General features: G+C 44.1%; 1 protein-coding gene across 4 annotated transcripts in view; it reads left to right on the top strand.

Moving 5' to 3' along the window:
- Npas3 (neuronal PAS domain protein 3) overlaps nt 1-16,015 on the top strand; it is an 817,920-nt gene that overhangs the window by 749,421 nt on the left and 52,484 nt on the right. For all 4 annotated transcript variants that reach the window (XM_026781883.1, XM_013347258.2, XM_026781890.1 and 1 more), the window contains one exon: nt 3,252-3,370. In XM_026781883.1, the coding sequence (XP_026637684.1) occupies nt 3,252-3,370 (119 nt within the window). The remainder of the gene's footprint in view (nt 1-3,251; nt 3,371-16,015) is intronic.

Here is a 16,015-nt window from a genome sequence, read left to right as displayed (position 1 = left end):
ACAGCCTCCCTCCTCCCCAGCACAGCCTCCCTCCTCCCCAGCACAGCCTCCCTCCTCCCCCACTTTGGTGTTCATTGAGACAGTCATTGAAAAGGCTTCTCTTCTGAGGTGCTCTGGCCGGTCGCATTAGATATATGCAGATAGAGAGACACCACTGTCACAATTGCAATAAGCCAGTCACATTTGCCACCCCATAGGAAGGATGGCAGTGGTTGGGTGTGTTTGGAATAACTTCGTCACTTGCCCCATTGAAAGGGGCGCACTGTGGCAGGTTCCTTCTGCCTTCTGTCCTCAGGACCACAAAGCTATGGACAGTTAAAGTCAACATCGTCATCAGGAATCAAGCTCTGAAGATTGCCCCAACTGCTTCCCATCAACTCCTCGGTCCCCTTGCTCTTGAGATAAAGTATGCTGGTTAATTTAGATTCTAAATCTCAGCTTCAGTGGGGCAGAGCCTGACCTTAGCATTCCTTGCACACCGGTCATCCCCAGTGTAATTAACATCACCCTGCATGTTTAGGCAATTACTGCTGCAGCATGAGGCAGGATGCCGTCCTCCTGCCTCAGCCAGAACATGACATGGAGTTTGGCTCCACAGCTCATGTAAAGCTGTGTTTTCCCCCAGCTGGAGGCCCCCTTCCTGCCATCTCTCCCGCACACTCCTAAGTGTTTCACTGTGTAGTTCCCATTCTGAAGAGAGCGGGTGTTTGGATGCATGCCTCCATTCCCTCCCCTTCCATGGTGAGGCTACCTGGAACAGACCCCTGAAGCCCTGAAAACATTTCTCTTCTCTGAGAAGTTTATCTTTCGCCCTCCTCTGCTTGGGGTGTGGATTCCGATGGCGTCACGGTCGTTCAAGTCTCTGAGGACCAGTGTCAATAAATGTGGAAGGAACAACAGTAGCTTGGCATACTTTTCCATTTCCAGCAGGATGAAAAACTGCTATAAATTAAGTCTAACCTTAAATGTATAATCTGTCCTTGGAAGAAGGGGGAAAAAAAGGATATAGCATCTTCAAACTCTCGGCATCCCTTACGAGAAAAAAATTGGTTCTAAGGGTCTCTGATCTTGTGTTTTAGTGAAATAGAACTGCACGGCTGACTGACAGTTCTGATCTAAAGCATTTACGTTTAAGTTTTGATCTCTCTGCTTTTGATTAAAACTAATGAGCTCATTTAATTCAAAATGGGAATCTCTGATAAGAGAAATAAGGTTGATGTGATTGGATTAGAGGGGCAAATTAAACTCTTAGAGCAGAAGTTTGTGCTTATATAGTGTATTAAAAAGCTGTTGGCGTATTATGGCGTGTTAGATGATGAGAAAAATTTCATAGTAATTCATATTTAATCAGAAGAAATGAAAGTACTAAATATAACATGGCTCTGCTTTTCCCTCGAGTGATAAAAAGCTGTACATTTAAAATGACATCAGATCCATGCTCTCTAAAACAAAAAAAAAAAAAATGGAGAAGGCCATGAGAGAGGCACATGAGAAAGGGGCAGTTGTCCATCATCACCTCTGAGTAGAAATGATGCAAATGAGGGCTCTGAGACTCCCTGAGATATGAATGTCACAGAAAATCCCTAGACCACAGGTAGCACAGTTGCTGTTATTGGAATTACCGATATTCTTCTATCGTCTGAGCATCAATTTAATATGAAAAATAGAGATTACTTCTTCTTTGAAATATACAGAAAGCATGTCACAATTGGAAGTTTTTCCAATTTCTAATCCCTTATAATAGTTGTTTTGTTCTCTATTTCTTACAGCTCTTCTCTCTCTCTCTCTCTCTTTCTCTCTCTCTCTCTCTCCCTCTCTCTCTCGCTCTCGCTCTCTCTTGCTTTCTTTGTTTTTTTGCCTCTTGATACAGGGTCTCACTATATAGCCTTGGCTAGGCTGGAACTCAGTATGTGATCAGGTTTGCCTTGAATTCATTGAGATCTGCCTGTCTCTGCTTCCCAGGATTCAAGAGCGCCACAGTGCCCGTCCTCTTATAGATCTTTATTTCATGTATTTTTTTTTCAACCTCCATTCCAGAAAAAAAGAAAAAATAGTGTTAGATTAAAGCTAGTCAAAAGAAATCCAATTTGCTGATGGGCTTAATTTTTTAACTTTCAAATAAGAAAAAAATTAATATCTAAGAACACTAAAATTAGACTACTAGTATAAAATCCCCAGATTTAATTTATTTTCAGGAAAAGACTTCAATTTATAAAATCTCTTCAAGACTTATTTAAAAAGAAAATTGACCTACATTGCCCTCTGGTGTGCTTGCATCAAGGTCTTAGGTCCGTAGACAGCCAACCACCACTCGAGTTACGTAGGCAAAAACATTCTCCTCAGTCTAAAAGCATGTACTAGAAAAGAGCGACTACTTTGATTAAGGGAGGTAACGTCTTCTCTTAAAAGTGGAGAAGTAGAGAGAACAGATAGATACCCCAGCAGTTCAGAACAAGTATTGCTCTTATAGAGGACCCAGGTTCACTACTCAGCATCCACAGCTGGCAACTCAAAACCAACTGCCTGGATCACCAGCCCCAGGAAATCCAGCGCCCTCTTCTGGCCTCAGTAGGCACCTGCACTCATGCATATAGCCCCATACAGACACACACAATTAAAAAAATGAATAAAATCAGAGGAATAAAAAACCAGACTCTGTTTTTTGCCTAACAGCTGGGGCGACAAGCCATTGTGATAGGAATAGGGAGTAGATATTTGGGCGGTTTTTCTTTCTCTCCGCCTTATGTCCCATGCTCACACCTTCATCCGGGGCAAGTTGAGAATACTGCATGCTTCCTGTTCACAATGAAGAGAACCAAGTGAGAAGGGTGTAGAGATAGGACCCTCTGCTCTACAAAGAGCAGGACCGCGGTACCTGTCCCCACAGCATCTCTGCCCATCCTTGGTTTCATCCCTTCCCGTTCAGAGCACGGCTGTCTGTGCCCACCAGCACTCCAAGGAAGCCAGAGTTACTCACTATTAGACCCCACTTAGGGAGCTGCAGCAAATTAAAAGACCTGAAAGCTCTTACTAGAAACTGGAGAGGAGTTTCTGCCGGCACCTTAATTTTTCTTTCTTATTTTCTGCAAAGTAAACATTTTCTAGACGAAGTAAATTGATTGGCACCCTCTTAGCCCCCATCAGTCATGTATTCTTAGTGAACTCGAGGGTTGCACCTGAGCAGGAGCTGTGAGGGGCTCTGTAGAGACTTCAATCCCATGCGTGTCTGGTTTTTTTTTTCTGTTCCTCAGTGGAGACAGCCAGCCCCAGTCTGCTAACCACTGACAACACCCTCGAGCGGTCCTTTTTCATCCGAATGAAGTCTACTCTGACCAAACGTGGCGTCCACATCAAGTCGTCGGGATATAAGGTAAGCTGGGCTTCCGGAGGGGACACAGCCAATCCGAGGTGATTTACACTGAGTTTTCCAGCTGCTTCGGGTCCACATAATCAACACATGCGACCTTGAGTCCTACACAGCATAAGCTGCCTAGCTATTTTTCTGTCTCAACAGAGACATCTTCATACCTTCTCCTCATCACTGTAGACATTGCTGGGGCACCAGATGCCACAAGCTCTCGTTTTTTCTTAAAACCACTAGTTACTAATATGCCAAGTGCTTCTGCACCTGCTAGAGATCCACACTGGTGGAAACGGTGAACCAGATTCTTCTCCATCCTGCAGGTAAGTCTTCCAGAACGGCTGCTATGAGTCTCCCCCTTGTCTCCTGGTCCCCTGAAAATATCCCCTTTCTCTGAAATGACTATCCCAGTCAACAACGTTATCACCTAGATTCATACATGTCGGTAATAAAACAAACAAAAACAAGTTGGGGGTATCAGGAGATGGTAAAGTGCTTGCTGTAGAAGCATGAGAACCCTAAGTTTGGATCCCCAGCACCCACATGAAAAGCCATACTGAGTGGTACCGAGGAGGCAGAGACCAGAGGATTCCTGGCACTTGTTGGCCAGCTCCAGCTAGCACAGATAGACGTGTCAAGCTCCAGGTTCAGGGAGAGACCGTCTCAAAAAATAAGGTGAAAAGCCATTGAGGAAGGCACTGGACAACAGCCTTTGGTCACCACACGTTCACACATGCAGGCACACACGCACGCACGCATTATGAGGTTGAATCTTAAAGTCCTTCCTTTTGAAATTACAATTCTTGAACACTAGTCATGCTTTAACATCCACAAAATGTTCATATTCAAAACTACAAGGTATATATATTTCTCACAAGAAGAGATCAAATCTGGAGTCATAATCTACATTATCATCATTTTAAGGTTAAGGCTATAAAAGCCTTCTAATCGCAAGAAATCCCAACATTCTAGTTACTATAGCAACATAAAATTAAGACCTAGGAAATTTATGAAATGCATTTGAAAACCTGAATCTTACAATTTTTACGACACACTAACCAATCTCTTAAACAGTTGACTGTACATAGGAAGGCAAACACAAACAAAATATAACTTCAGTGTGCCGCCAGCACGACGTGCTCCGGGCTGAGAGCATGGAGCTTCAGCTAGCTCCGTCCTTTAGGGTGACAATAGCATTGTTGGTGCTGCTAACAACCATTACTGACAGGGCTTAAAACCTTTATGGAAGTCATCAAAACGCCAGCGGCGCTGTAAAGTCAGAGGCACACACTTTCGTTGACATTAATTCTTTAAGGGGAAAAAAATGTTTTAAGAAAAAGAAAGGAGGTAGAAAATCCTCCCAAGGTCGACCTTTAGCTGAGCTGCCCCACAGTCTAAAGGTTCGGAGAAGCAACCCTGACCTTTAGCAGGGTGGGAAGCAAAGAGCGGGGTAACTGGTCAGTTCCGGCAGTAGCTTCCCTGAAGACAGTTATACGCCAGGGTATTGCAGGGAAGGAAGCCCGACCTAGTCTTCAGGGCATTTGGTGCTCTCCTGTCTTAGTAAACAGTGTGTATTCACTCCTTATTGAGTGTGAGCACTAGTGCATTTGGATTCCCTAAGTCGACCACAGATGTGGGATTTTATTTGAGTACAGAAAGGGTCATTCTTTGCTATCCAGATGTGGAAGTCCTGGGAGTTCCTTTTTAGCTCTTACTCTTCTGGCTGTCAGTATCCTTTCTAGTTTCTGCTGGTTGGCAGGGAATGTATCACAAGTGGAGAGCAAAAGTTAGTGTAACTCAGTGGCACTGGATAATTTAACTTTCTGAAAATAAAAAAAATGATATCATACTACAAACTATAGTTTACAAAGCTACTTGGATATTTGATCATCTGCAAAACCGAGTGGGATATATGGCTACAGTAATAATAAGGATAAATCGTGCATCTAGGTAAGAGACCATTGTCTTGTTGGGTTGTGATTGGCCACTCTGGTGCCTTGCTAAAGCTGCTCTTGCTGCCTGACCCGGAATTAGGCTTGTGAGCATCATCTGTTCAGCAAAGACGTTTGAGCTTCCAGTATGGGACTTGTTTGAGAGTCTAAAATCCCAGCATCAAAGAATACAAAGTCCTTGCTTTCATAGTACTTGCAGGGCAAGGACGACAGCAATAATAAAGGAGTGATTTTGAGGGTAACGCGAGCTCGAGAAACAGCAGACATCATCTCGGAGCCCTGCGATAGGCTGGGGGTGATTAGCTCTCACAACCATCCTAGAAGAAAGGGTGTGGACCATTCGCATTTTCTAGACACAAAGAAACTAAAGGCAGAAAAGTAAATTAGCCTTCCCAAGGTCACATGCTGAAAAAAAAGCGAGCTTGGACTTGGTGTGTCTGACCCTGTACCCCATGTCTTCACTCACCAGGCTACACTATGCAGAGCAAAGTGAGGGCATGTGAGGGCCAGAGACCACTTTAGATAGGATGGGTCACCGAAGGCTCCCCCGAGCAGATGGCATGTCACTTGTGAGTCATGAGAAGGGACTAGCATGTATGTAAAGGGGAGCAGGGGACTGAAACAACATAAACTTGGGATGAAAGATCCCTTACTACAAAAAGGGAGAGGAGATCTCAGAAGCACAGCCGTGAACAAGAAAGAGGTGGCAAGCATTTGAGAGCGGTTCTAGAACCAGTCAATTCATGAAATGTTAGCGTACCCATATCGCTGGGGCACTCCTGTCAGGAAGTCTGTCTCAAGAAACTTCTCTACCCAGTGCTGTGTGCCCCTCCTCAGAACTGCTACCCACAACCCTTTCATCCCCCATCCCCCAGGAAGACGAATCACCCAGCAGGCCTAGCCTTTCCCCTTCTCTGAAACGTTCCTCATTAATTAACCTTGCCTGAAAGTTAGGGGAAGACCCAGTGAGCCTGTGACAAGACACAGCTGAGCGGCGTCCCTGTGTGTCTGTGCATCCTCAGTAAGTAAATCTAGCAGCTTATAAACATTCCCATAAAACTGGGTAATCACCCACCACCACACAATAAACAGAAATAAAAAGGAACAGCGATGATAATTTCTCTGTACTTCCAATATTCCGTCTAATTTATTATCAGCACGTACATGTTGCTGTTCCCATAAAGGACCACAAAGGTCTCTCTAGATCATTCTATTTCTTCATTTTGTCCTGTGACCTTGGACTATGGACCTTTCTAACTTTCTCTGGGACTTCGTCTCTTGCTGTAGTCAGGACAGCATTTGCAGTAACAAAAGCAGCACTTACCGAATGCTAACTGCACGCACACAACTATACCTAACCCTTTATACTGATTACTCCACAAAAGAACATTATTTTCAAAGCTCCTGTGTGCAGTCCTCACGTTGCTATGCCTGGTGTGCGGGTGGCGACTCGCGGGCTTTCATGAGTGGTCTCCCTCCCCGTGTTTGTGCCGCTCTCGAACAGCTGCTGGGGATCAGAAGGAAAGCCAGGTGATTAAAGCCTCCTTCCAGCCCTTCTGCCTCACTCTTAAAGAATGAAGTCCCACGAAGGGCTTGGTTTGATATGATGGAGCTCAGTACAGGGTGACTTACATTTGTAAAGGGAGAACTTCCTGCCTAAGACCCTCCTGCTGTAGCTTACTGCTCTAATGCACCAGGGTGTGGTTAGTCCAGCACCTGCCTTCCAGTAGCGACAGGGACCTGTCTTACTTTCCAGATTCTCATCCTGATACATGCAGGATTATATGCATATACATAAACATACACATACACAAGATCACATACATGCATGTCCCTAAGCCAGAACTCCAAAGTCTGAAGCGTTTGAGCAGTGGTACAATGCCACCGTGGAAAATTCCACACCTGACTCCATCTGCCAGACCATAGTCAAAGCAGAGATGGTATGAAAAGCAATCCACAAAACTACCTTTAAGGCTTTATGCATAAGGTATATATGAAAATAGATGAATTTTGTGTTTAAACTTTGGTCCCATCCCCCAAATACCTTGTCATGTATGCAGATATTTTAAAGTCTGAAAAATTCTGAAATCTAAAACACTTTTGGCCCCAAGCATTTCAGATAAGGGCCTGGACCCTTACTGGGCCTCATAGCCTGGACCTCATAACCAAAATTTCTAGTCAAGAAGTGCCCGTTCCATACTGATTCGGGAATGGAATGTAACATCAATTTTGAGGGCTTCGCTTGCCACACCCTAGACCTTGGGGAACTGCTCTAATGAAGTTTTGTTTCCGTCGTCCTCTGCTTTGAAATCCACAGTAGCATGTTATCTGGTCCAGCCACTTTTTATGCCTCAGGGGCCTCCCTGTTGTTTAGGTCTCATTGTTGGCCACATATCTTAGCATGACACAGCTCTCATTTAAATTGCCTTGCATCAAAATCTACCTTCTTGATTAGGTCTCTGTCTGCAGGAACTTACTAGGTAGAGCACAGGGCAGAAGGAGATATGTAATCAGGGAAATTATGGGAAGGAACACTAATTGGGTCGCCTCCTTAGCTCCTGTCTTTGGAGGATAGCTTCCTTTGGTGTGGGCTTCCAGCTCTCTAATCTGCTCTGCCCACCAGCGCCTCTGTCATTTCTGGAACGTTTATTCCGTACATTTTAATGCCCTAAATTCTAACAGCAGAGCAGAGCAGCCTGGGAAAACAGACAGAGAGTGGGCCTCTGTCCTGTTTTGAGCAATGTTAATAGTGTCTGAGTTTTTCACAGGGGTGAAATCTGCAGGTGGCTGAATTCCTGCCACGGCATGTACTCAGAAATCACTAAGAAACGCTGGGGAAACTGAGGGGATTTTTAAAATCCAACAACCCTCATCTGGGATGACTTGGGTAACAAAATGTTGAACTAAAAGACTGAAGACCATCCAGCCTCCTTAAGATGTAGAGATAGATAAACAGACAGACAGAGACAGACAGACAGACACACACACAGCACAAAAACAACTGGGAAATTCATTGTTGTATTGGGATTGCTGATGACTTCCATTTTGCAAACTTCTAGTCCCAAGTGTCTAGAGACAAAAGTGATAAATCGAGGTGTGAAATGAAACTAAAGAAAACCTCGCTCTCTCTGAGCACACACCTACGTGTCTTTTAAAGTACAGATTTCTCCTGTTCATTTCTGGAAGTCCCCAGTAGTATCCAGCCCATGGTGTAAATAAACTCAAATAGTTCTCACAGTGGTTTCTTTCATTTGCATGTTGTAGAACTCTTTAAAGATCTGGGGCAGCCTAGGGAGCCTTTCTCGTGGAAAATTCGCTTTGCATCTGTAGGTTCTTGAATTCTCGGGGTGGATTCATTCATCTCAGGGACAACATCCCATTTAATATGAAGCCACGGTCAGAGTGTACTAGAGAGAACGCTAGTACGTCTTCCAGAAGACGCTTTATTGACGTCACACTCACCCTTTGCTCTCCCATCCTTTACCTGCCTAGTGTTAGAAAACACTGAAGTCCTGCAGGAAAAGCAACAGCTCTTAGACTGCAGGATACAGAACCATGCTTCCCATCCTAATGTCCTCACATGGACAAGGACCATCTCCTAAGAAGCTCCCTGCAAAATAGTTTTTAGAAATATTCTACTTAAATTACTAAGGGCTAAGAAAATGGCTCAGTGGGTAAAGCTGCTCACAGACAAGCCTGATGACGTCAGTGAATAAGTGTCAAAATCAACGTAAAGAGAATTATTCTCAGTGGCACCTGGTCCCTCTTTCCTGTTTCCTTAGGTGGGTGTCAAGAGAATTCTCAGTATCAAAATCACAACTCATTTTAAAAGTTGAAGGTTTTTTTTTATACAAACTGAGTTTTGATGGGATGTTTCTATAGATGAGTTCCAGGTTGCTTGCGTCCTGGCAGAAAACTATCTGTATCCGTCATTTGGAATTGTGGCTCTTGGGTTGATTCTTCAGTAGCGTCCCTAGTACTAAAAACCTGCCTTTTCCATTTGACCCCCCCAACTCATGTCAGGACACTGCTGGACTTGGAAATTGCTTCCGTTTCCTTTCCCCGGCCTGATTAGCTCCCGGGAGACCCGGTTCCTCTCTGCTTCTCCGACATTCTGCCCAGATGTCTTCTCACGAACTCAGAGACCATTTGCTTCTCTGCTGCTGTGTTGTCAGCTGCTGCTCTTAGTCCCAGAGTGCTTCCTCTCCTACCCTGTCAAACCACTCTTCCTGGGACCCTTCCACAGGTGTTGTAGCTACCCCAGACCGATGACCGTGCCTGGGATGGGTCTGGAGAGTCATGATGCTATGGTTCTGAACATGCTGTTTTCTTTTCCTAAAATGCTTCTTGGCTACCTAGGAAACCCTTTGCCACCATGGCACCTCACATACAACTTCTTTTTTCGTTCCTCCGACTGCATGTCAGAGGTCAAGGTCTTGATGGGGGACACCCACTGAAACAATCTGCCTGAGCTAATGGGAGCTCACCAACTCCAGACAGACAGGGAATAAACCAACATAGGACCAAACTAGTCCCCCTGAATGTTGGTGACAGTTGTATGGCTGGGGCAGATTGAGGGTCCACTGGCAATGGCACCAGGATTTATCCCTACTGCTTGCACTGGCTTTGGGGGAGCCCATTCTCTTTGGAAGGTTACCTTGCTCAGCCTAGATATAGTAGGGAGGGACTTGGACCTTCCCTTCTCTGTGGAGCAAATGGGGGTGGGGTGGGAAAGTAGGTAGGGGGAATGGGTGGAGGAGAGAGAGTGGGAACTTGGATTGGTATGTAAAATGAAAAAAGATAGTTTTTCTTTCTTAAAATAAAATAAGTTAGAAAAAGAAAACTGCATTCAGAAAGCAGTAGTTGCATGGAGGTGTGCCCAGCACTGAGTGGAGGGCGCAGTGTGGTTGCAGTTTTTCTCTATAAATTTCAGGGCACATTCATCAGTTGAAAGTTGTTCTTTCAGTCGGGTGGTGGTAGTGCGTGCCTTTAAAACAAACACTTGGGGGGCAGAGGCAGGTGGATCTCTAGGAGTTCGAGGCCTACAAAGTGAGTTCCAATATAGCCAAGGCTGTTATATAGAGAAACCCTGTCTCAAAAAAAAGGGGGGGTGGGGGTAGAAAAAGAAAGAAAGTTGCTTTTTCTTCTGATAAGTAAGACCAATACTAGACACCAGCAGGAAGTTTCTCCCGGTCTGAGTTCAGAGAAGACGTCTAGACATATTGATACTTCTGCTCAATCTTTTGCTTCAATTCATGTGGCCTTGAACAATGGCATCCACGCTGTGCAGAATGGGACTACCTTGTCAAATCAACAGACGCGTTTTCAGAGAGACCAAAACTTCTGGCAATCTATTCAGACTTCCTAAGACTGTGCATTTATTGCCTTTCAATCAACCCCGACACCAGAATAAATTGAAGAAGAAAAAGTTTCTGGAGGCAGAGGTTACCCTGGTGAAAAAAATGCAAAGAGAGAAGAGTTTTAAATCATGTTAGTCTCTGCTCACCTCTGCACAGTTGTCCATTGCAACATGGTTTCCGGTGTCATCTTAAATATAGTGACATTGTTTCTGATCTAAAAGCCTGTCATTACCAAGGCATGACAGTAGTCCCTGCTCGGCACTTGCCATTTCTTCCAGCTTTCATAAGCCAAGCTATTTTACCAGACAGAGATATGACCCAACCACTAGCCATTCTGTGGTGTGTCTAAGTATGTCTGTGACTGCAACCCAAACACGCCACTAACCTGCAGGTCCTTCCTTTTAGATCGTGTGAAAAAGGAAGCAGGGGATGTACCTGGAGCCCCTCTTTGGCTAATGTTGTGACTTCCCTGGTTGGTTTCTAGCATTTGTTAACACAAATAACAAAAGTAATAGTCACTTTGAAAACCATCCCTGATTTAAAATAAAAAAAACCACCCTTTCTATAAAAGATGCCTCTAATAATCTTCAAAACCTACATTACTCTCATCAACTCTACTCTCAATCTCCCGGATGTGTTTATACAATTGTCCCTTGTATAGAAATCAGTTCTTAAATGGACATGGGAATTAATGTAAACCCTTGGACAAGCCATCATTTCTTTCAGGCCATCACTTCAGTATACTGAGAGCCTTAAACACACAGCACTACCCCACAATCCCTGCCTCCCTAATAGACTCTCATGATCCAATGGCCTGAATAATAGAGTTTTTTTTTTCCTTAACTCTGCAAATTTTAAGGGCTTGAAGATAGATTACTCCATTTGACAATTAGTGCCTCAAAATATCCCCAATGCAGAGTGATCATGCCCAGGGCTGTGACATCAGGTAACCAAGGACATTGTCCTGCATTCGCTACTCTGACTTTAAGTAGATGGTTCAGCAACTTGGAGAGAAAATGGCAATAGAACTTTCTTTGTGAGGCTGCCGTGAAATAAAACAAAAGCGTGACAGTAAAGTGCCTGCCGCGACTGTTGGCCCCGGGAGTACATGGCACCAGTCCATAGGTGAGGATTCCCATCCACAGACCTCACTGAGAGCTTGGCAGGGTCTAGACTACCCGAAACCTTAACGTCTACACCTCTGCATGCACACCGTAATGATAAGACAGTAATTCACCCGTACCTCTTCAGATTATCTCCTGGAAGTTGTATGAGCTCCAGAATTATAAATGATTTCTCCAGAACATAGAAAATGCATTTATTTCTGGGAAAATTCTCTTTGCTTTAGTGTCCTGAATATCGATTTGATTATAAGGGACAAAAAAATGACTGAAATACGTCATCTGTCCCTTTAACAAAAGAAGCACATACCCAAATGGTTTTCTTGGGAATTGATTTAGCGTCATGGCAAGACTAATACAGCCCTTTAATGTAAGAAATGTAGTAGAGGCGGGGTTAATTTGATGCTGTTGATCTCTGGAATAAATGGGACTTCTAGCATCTGCAGTGAGCAGGGTTCCACGTGTGATTAGAGCCTCTGCATATCATAAATTGGACTCTCAAGGGTAGGCAACTACCACTGGGACCCAAACCCTGCTGCACCTCCAGGGAGATTCTATTTGCTCGTTCCAAGTAGAAGAAAGGAGCTAGAATTCTGGCAGCCAGATCTTTACATATACTACCTCCCTGGGGAACATGGTACCAATCACACCTTTCCCACCTTTGGAAATGCCCTGCACAACTGCAGCACCATTCTAAAAGGATAACTTCACTACACAGTGCTTTGAGTAATAAGACTCTTACTGAGACAGAGGAATCATTGCTGTGACCCCTGACCCCTTCTCATCCCTCTGGAACCATATTCAAGGGAGACAGCAGTTTTTTAGAAGGGACTTAGAGTTGAAATATATTTCCCACAAAGATAGGACTTTTTAACTTTCCAGACCCCGATGCGTTTAAGTCAACATTTTTCTTTTGCCTCATAGATGGCTATGCTAATGGCTGGCACTCTGTGGCAGGTATTTTTCATATTTGGTATTTAAAAATTAACATGTATTTAACTTAAACCCCACTTGTACCCAATTCTTACGGCTAGAGCTCTGGAAGCAACATCAAGAGATACTTGATTGTTACTTGGTGGTTCTGAATACATTAACAGTCCTCAGCAGCCCCTCACTACGTTTCCTTCAGACTCTTGAGTCCTTGTAGAAGTCATGAACACGGAGTGGCTTAATGGAGGTATATCTAATGGGGCAAGTTAGGAAATTCTACACATCTCCCACCCCAGCGCCTGATGCCTTTCTTCCTCCACAATGGCGGGCGGGCATCCTAATTATTCTGGATTCCCAGTTCTTCAGTTTCAAAAAATAAACAGTAGGACTTCCCTTTGATGCTCACTAGTCAGCAGTGGTTGGGGATGTCTTGGGTAGCCTCCTTTATACGTTAGAGGTGTGACCCCTTTAGGGCATTCTGGGTAGCATGGAAGAGGACCCGCCTTCCAGAGACGTAGTCCCGATGTCTGAAAAGAGGGAAGTTGAAATCTAATTTTGTGTATGACTTTGTAGCAAAAGATAGTTAATGAACAAAAAAAATTCCATAACTTTAACTGGATCAATGCTGCAAGGTGGGCAAAGGTCTTTGAAGGCTTCTAACCATTAGGAATGGCTCTGTGGGTGTGTGACCCTGTCCTCGGGGGGCTTTGGGGTAGAAAATGACTGTGTCAGAGAAGTCACTCTCCATCCTAAATTGAGGGCAAAACTAAAGTGTTGATTTGAGCAGGATCCTCTCTTGTCTAATTCTCGGAGCAATGACAAATGTCTTCACTAACTTACCGTAACACATACTCACCCCTGTATTTATACCATGCGACATTCACACGACATCACTTCTGCCCCCTTGGACTTGGAGGAATTTGATGACTGATGAAAACCTATACCAACGCGGTCTGAAATCATTTTAAGTTTCTAGTTGAAATAACCTGAAACTTTAAATCTGCCTTGAGTCTACAGGTTTTGAGACATGGAAAAACATCTAGTGATAAGCAGAATTAACAATATAAATATAAATGCTAAGATATCACTGAACTAGAAAATGTTGATTTTTGTTTTTGTTTTGTTTTTTGAGATAAGGTCTCATTATGATGCTCTGGCTGTCCTAGAACTCACTATATAGACCAGGCTGGCCTTGAACTCACAGAAATCAGCCTGCACTGTCGCCTAAGTGTTGGGATTAAAGCATTCACCACCCTGCTGAGCCTAACATCAACTACCATCTCCCCTGGGAAATGCGTGCTTTCTCTCATACAAGAGAAAGATCTAGAAGAGGATACAGTTTACCCAAGACCCCTGTGGTTGTATCCCAAGTACCTGGACGGGATGGAAGAATGTTAACTTCTGTGGATTGGGATGGCCCTTGCAGATCCTTGTGCATTTAAAGACTACTGCCGCCCCACCATGCTGGAAACAACGTCCAAAAGTAGAACCTGGATAAACAGCTGGTACTCAATAAGAGAAAGGGGGCTCAGAACTCAGACCCACGCAGTCCGCTCTCACTGTTCCAGAGAGCTAGCAGATGGGTGAGTCTGGAGAGACTTGTCTAATCATTCCCCACGCAGGAGTGGTCCCGCCTTTTGAGATCTCTGCGGAGGTGAGCCTGTGAGACAGGGAAGTCCCCAGAGACTCCTCGCCCTTTTGCATTCAGCGATCATATCTCCTAATCATGCCATCCAGTTCTAAAAACGTTAAAGCATGGTGCCCTGCTAAGGAAAATTCATGGGCACCTGCTCTTGATTTACTTCCTGCTCAGAATAATTTCCACGCAGCTGTGATACTGCAGAGAGACTGCTCAACGTACCAAGCCGTGATGCCCAGGCATGAGAGGGGATGTTGGCTGTTTGGATTCCAGTGATTTCAGCCAGTCCTTCTTTCTTTCACACTGCATCATTAGTAATCTGTCATTCTAATAAGAGTAATTCCCTTTTGACATCACGGAGGTAAGAAGAAATCATCCCTGGCATAAAAAATGAGGTGATATTTCAGCGACATCATTTCACTGCAGATAAAATGGAAGCTTTATTACTCTCCGTGCCTTAAAGAAAGCTGAACAAGGCATATGCTGACCCCAGAGCTTATCTGCTTCAGCTCTCTGAAGAGTGGTACGAAATCACTAAGTTTAATTGTCCCAACTCATTCCAGAATGTAGCCCCCAAAGCTTTACTTTGTATATGCCGAAAATATTTTGAAAATAAGTCTTACCTGTTTCTAAAAACCAGAGAAGGCAAAAGAGAAACCCAGTGTATCCAAAGAATGATCTCATTTTCCTCCTTTGGTATCTCCTGACTTTCAAAGCAGTTAGCAATTGATTTTGCTCAGTCTTGTGCTCAGTACTATGTTCTTGTGTGTATTACATACTGTGCTGATGTTAGGAAGACAGCTGATGAATAAAACCAAGTCTTTGGTCCAGAGAGCAGAGGCTAGGCTTAGACAGATCCACAAAGAAAGGATTATGAGACAATTGTGCTGGGTGCCACCATAGAGGTGTGCTGATGGGCAACAGGAAGACGTGACTAATGGAAGAGACTAGGTCTCAAAGAGAGCATCGTGTTAGCCACCTTCACGGACAAGGTCACCCGGAAGAGATGTCGGACAGGGAAACATGACACAGAAGGGCCATGCCGGCAAGGCAACGGAGAGATCCAAATGCATTGTGGAGAAAGAGCCGTGGATCTCTGGCGAGTGGGTCCAGAAACCATCTCAGCAGAGGCAAGTGGGGAGCGAAGACGTCTCAGAGAATCCAACAAATGCAGGCAGGAGTAGGAGCCTTGGCTTTATGCTGTTCCATATGCAGTGTTCAGAGTAACAAGAATGGAAATTAGGGATAGCTCATGTTAGCAAAATGTCTTGGATTAAGGGAAGGGGATATAATTCTGCAACAAGGAAGCCATGAAGATGTTCCTTTGCCGATGAGACAAAAATCTAAGTATATAGATTTAAGTAAGTCACTGAGAAATTCCTTTTAGAAATTTCTCATGTTATTAGGTCTTTTTTGCTATCCTATCAATATGCATACAAGAATTTTTCTGAACCTCAAATTGCTCATATAAATAGATATTCTGAAAGGAGGAATATGATCTTCCTAGAGTTGAAGCTAAAGCAAATTAAAAAAAAAAAAAACACCGTTGCACAGTTACAAAAGGAATCAGAACAGTTAGGCTCTTATTCCGCACACACTGGGGATCTGGCTCAGCGAGATGCCTCTAGAGGTGGTGAAGCCCAGGCTTTACA

This window comes from Microtus ochrogaster, chromosome 1, assembly GCF_000317375.1.
Source record: "Microtus ochrogaster isolate Prairie Vole_2 chromosome 1, MicOch1.0, whole genome shotgun sequence".
In the NCBI taxonomy this organism is placed as follows: Eukaryota; Metazoa; Chordata; class Mammalia; order Rodentia; family Cricetidae; genus Microtus; species Microtus ochrogaster.
The sequence above is the reverse complement of the archived record's forward strand: the minus strand, read 5'-3'. Positions and strand labels throughout refer to the sequence as shown.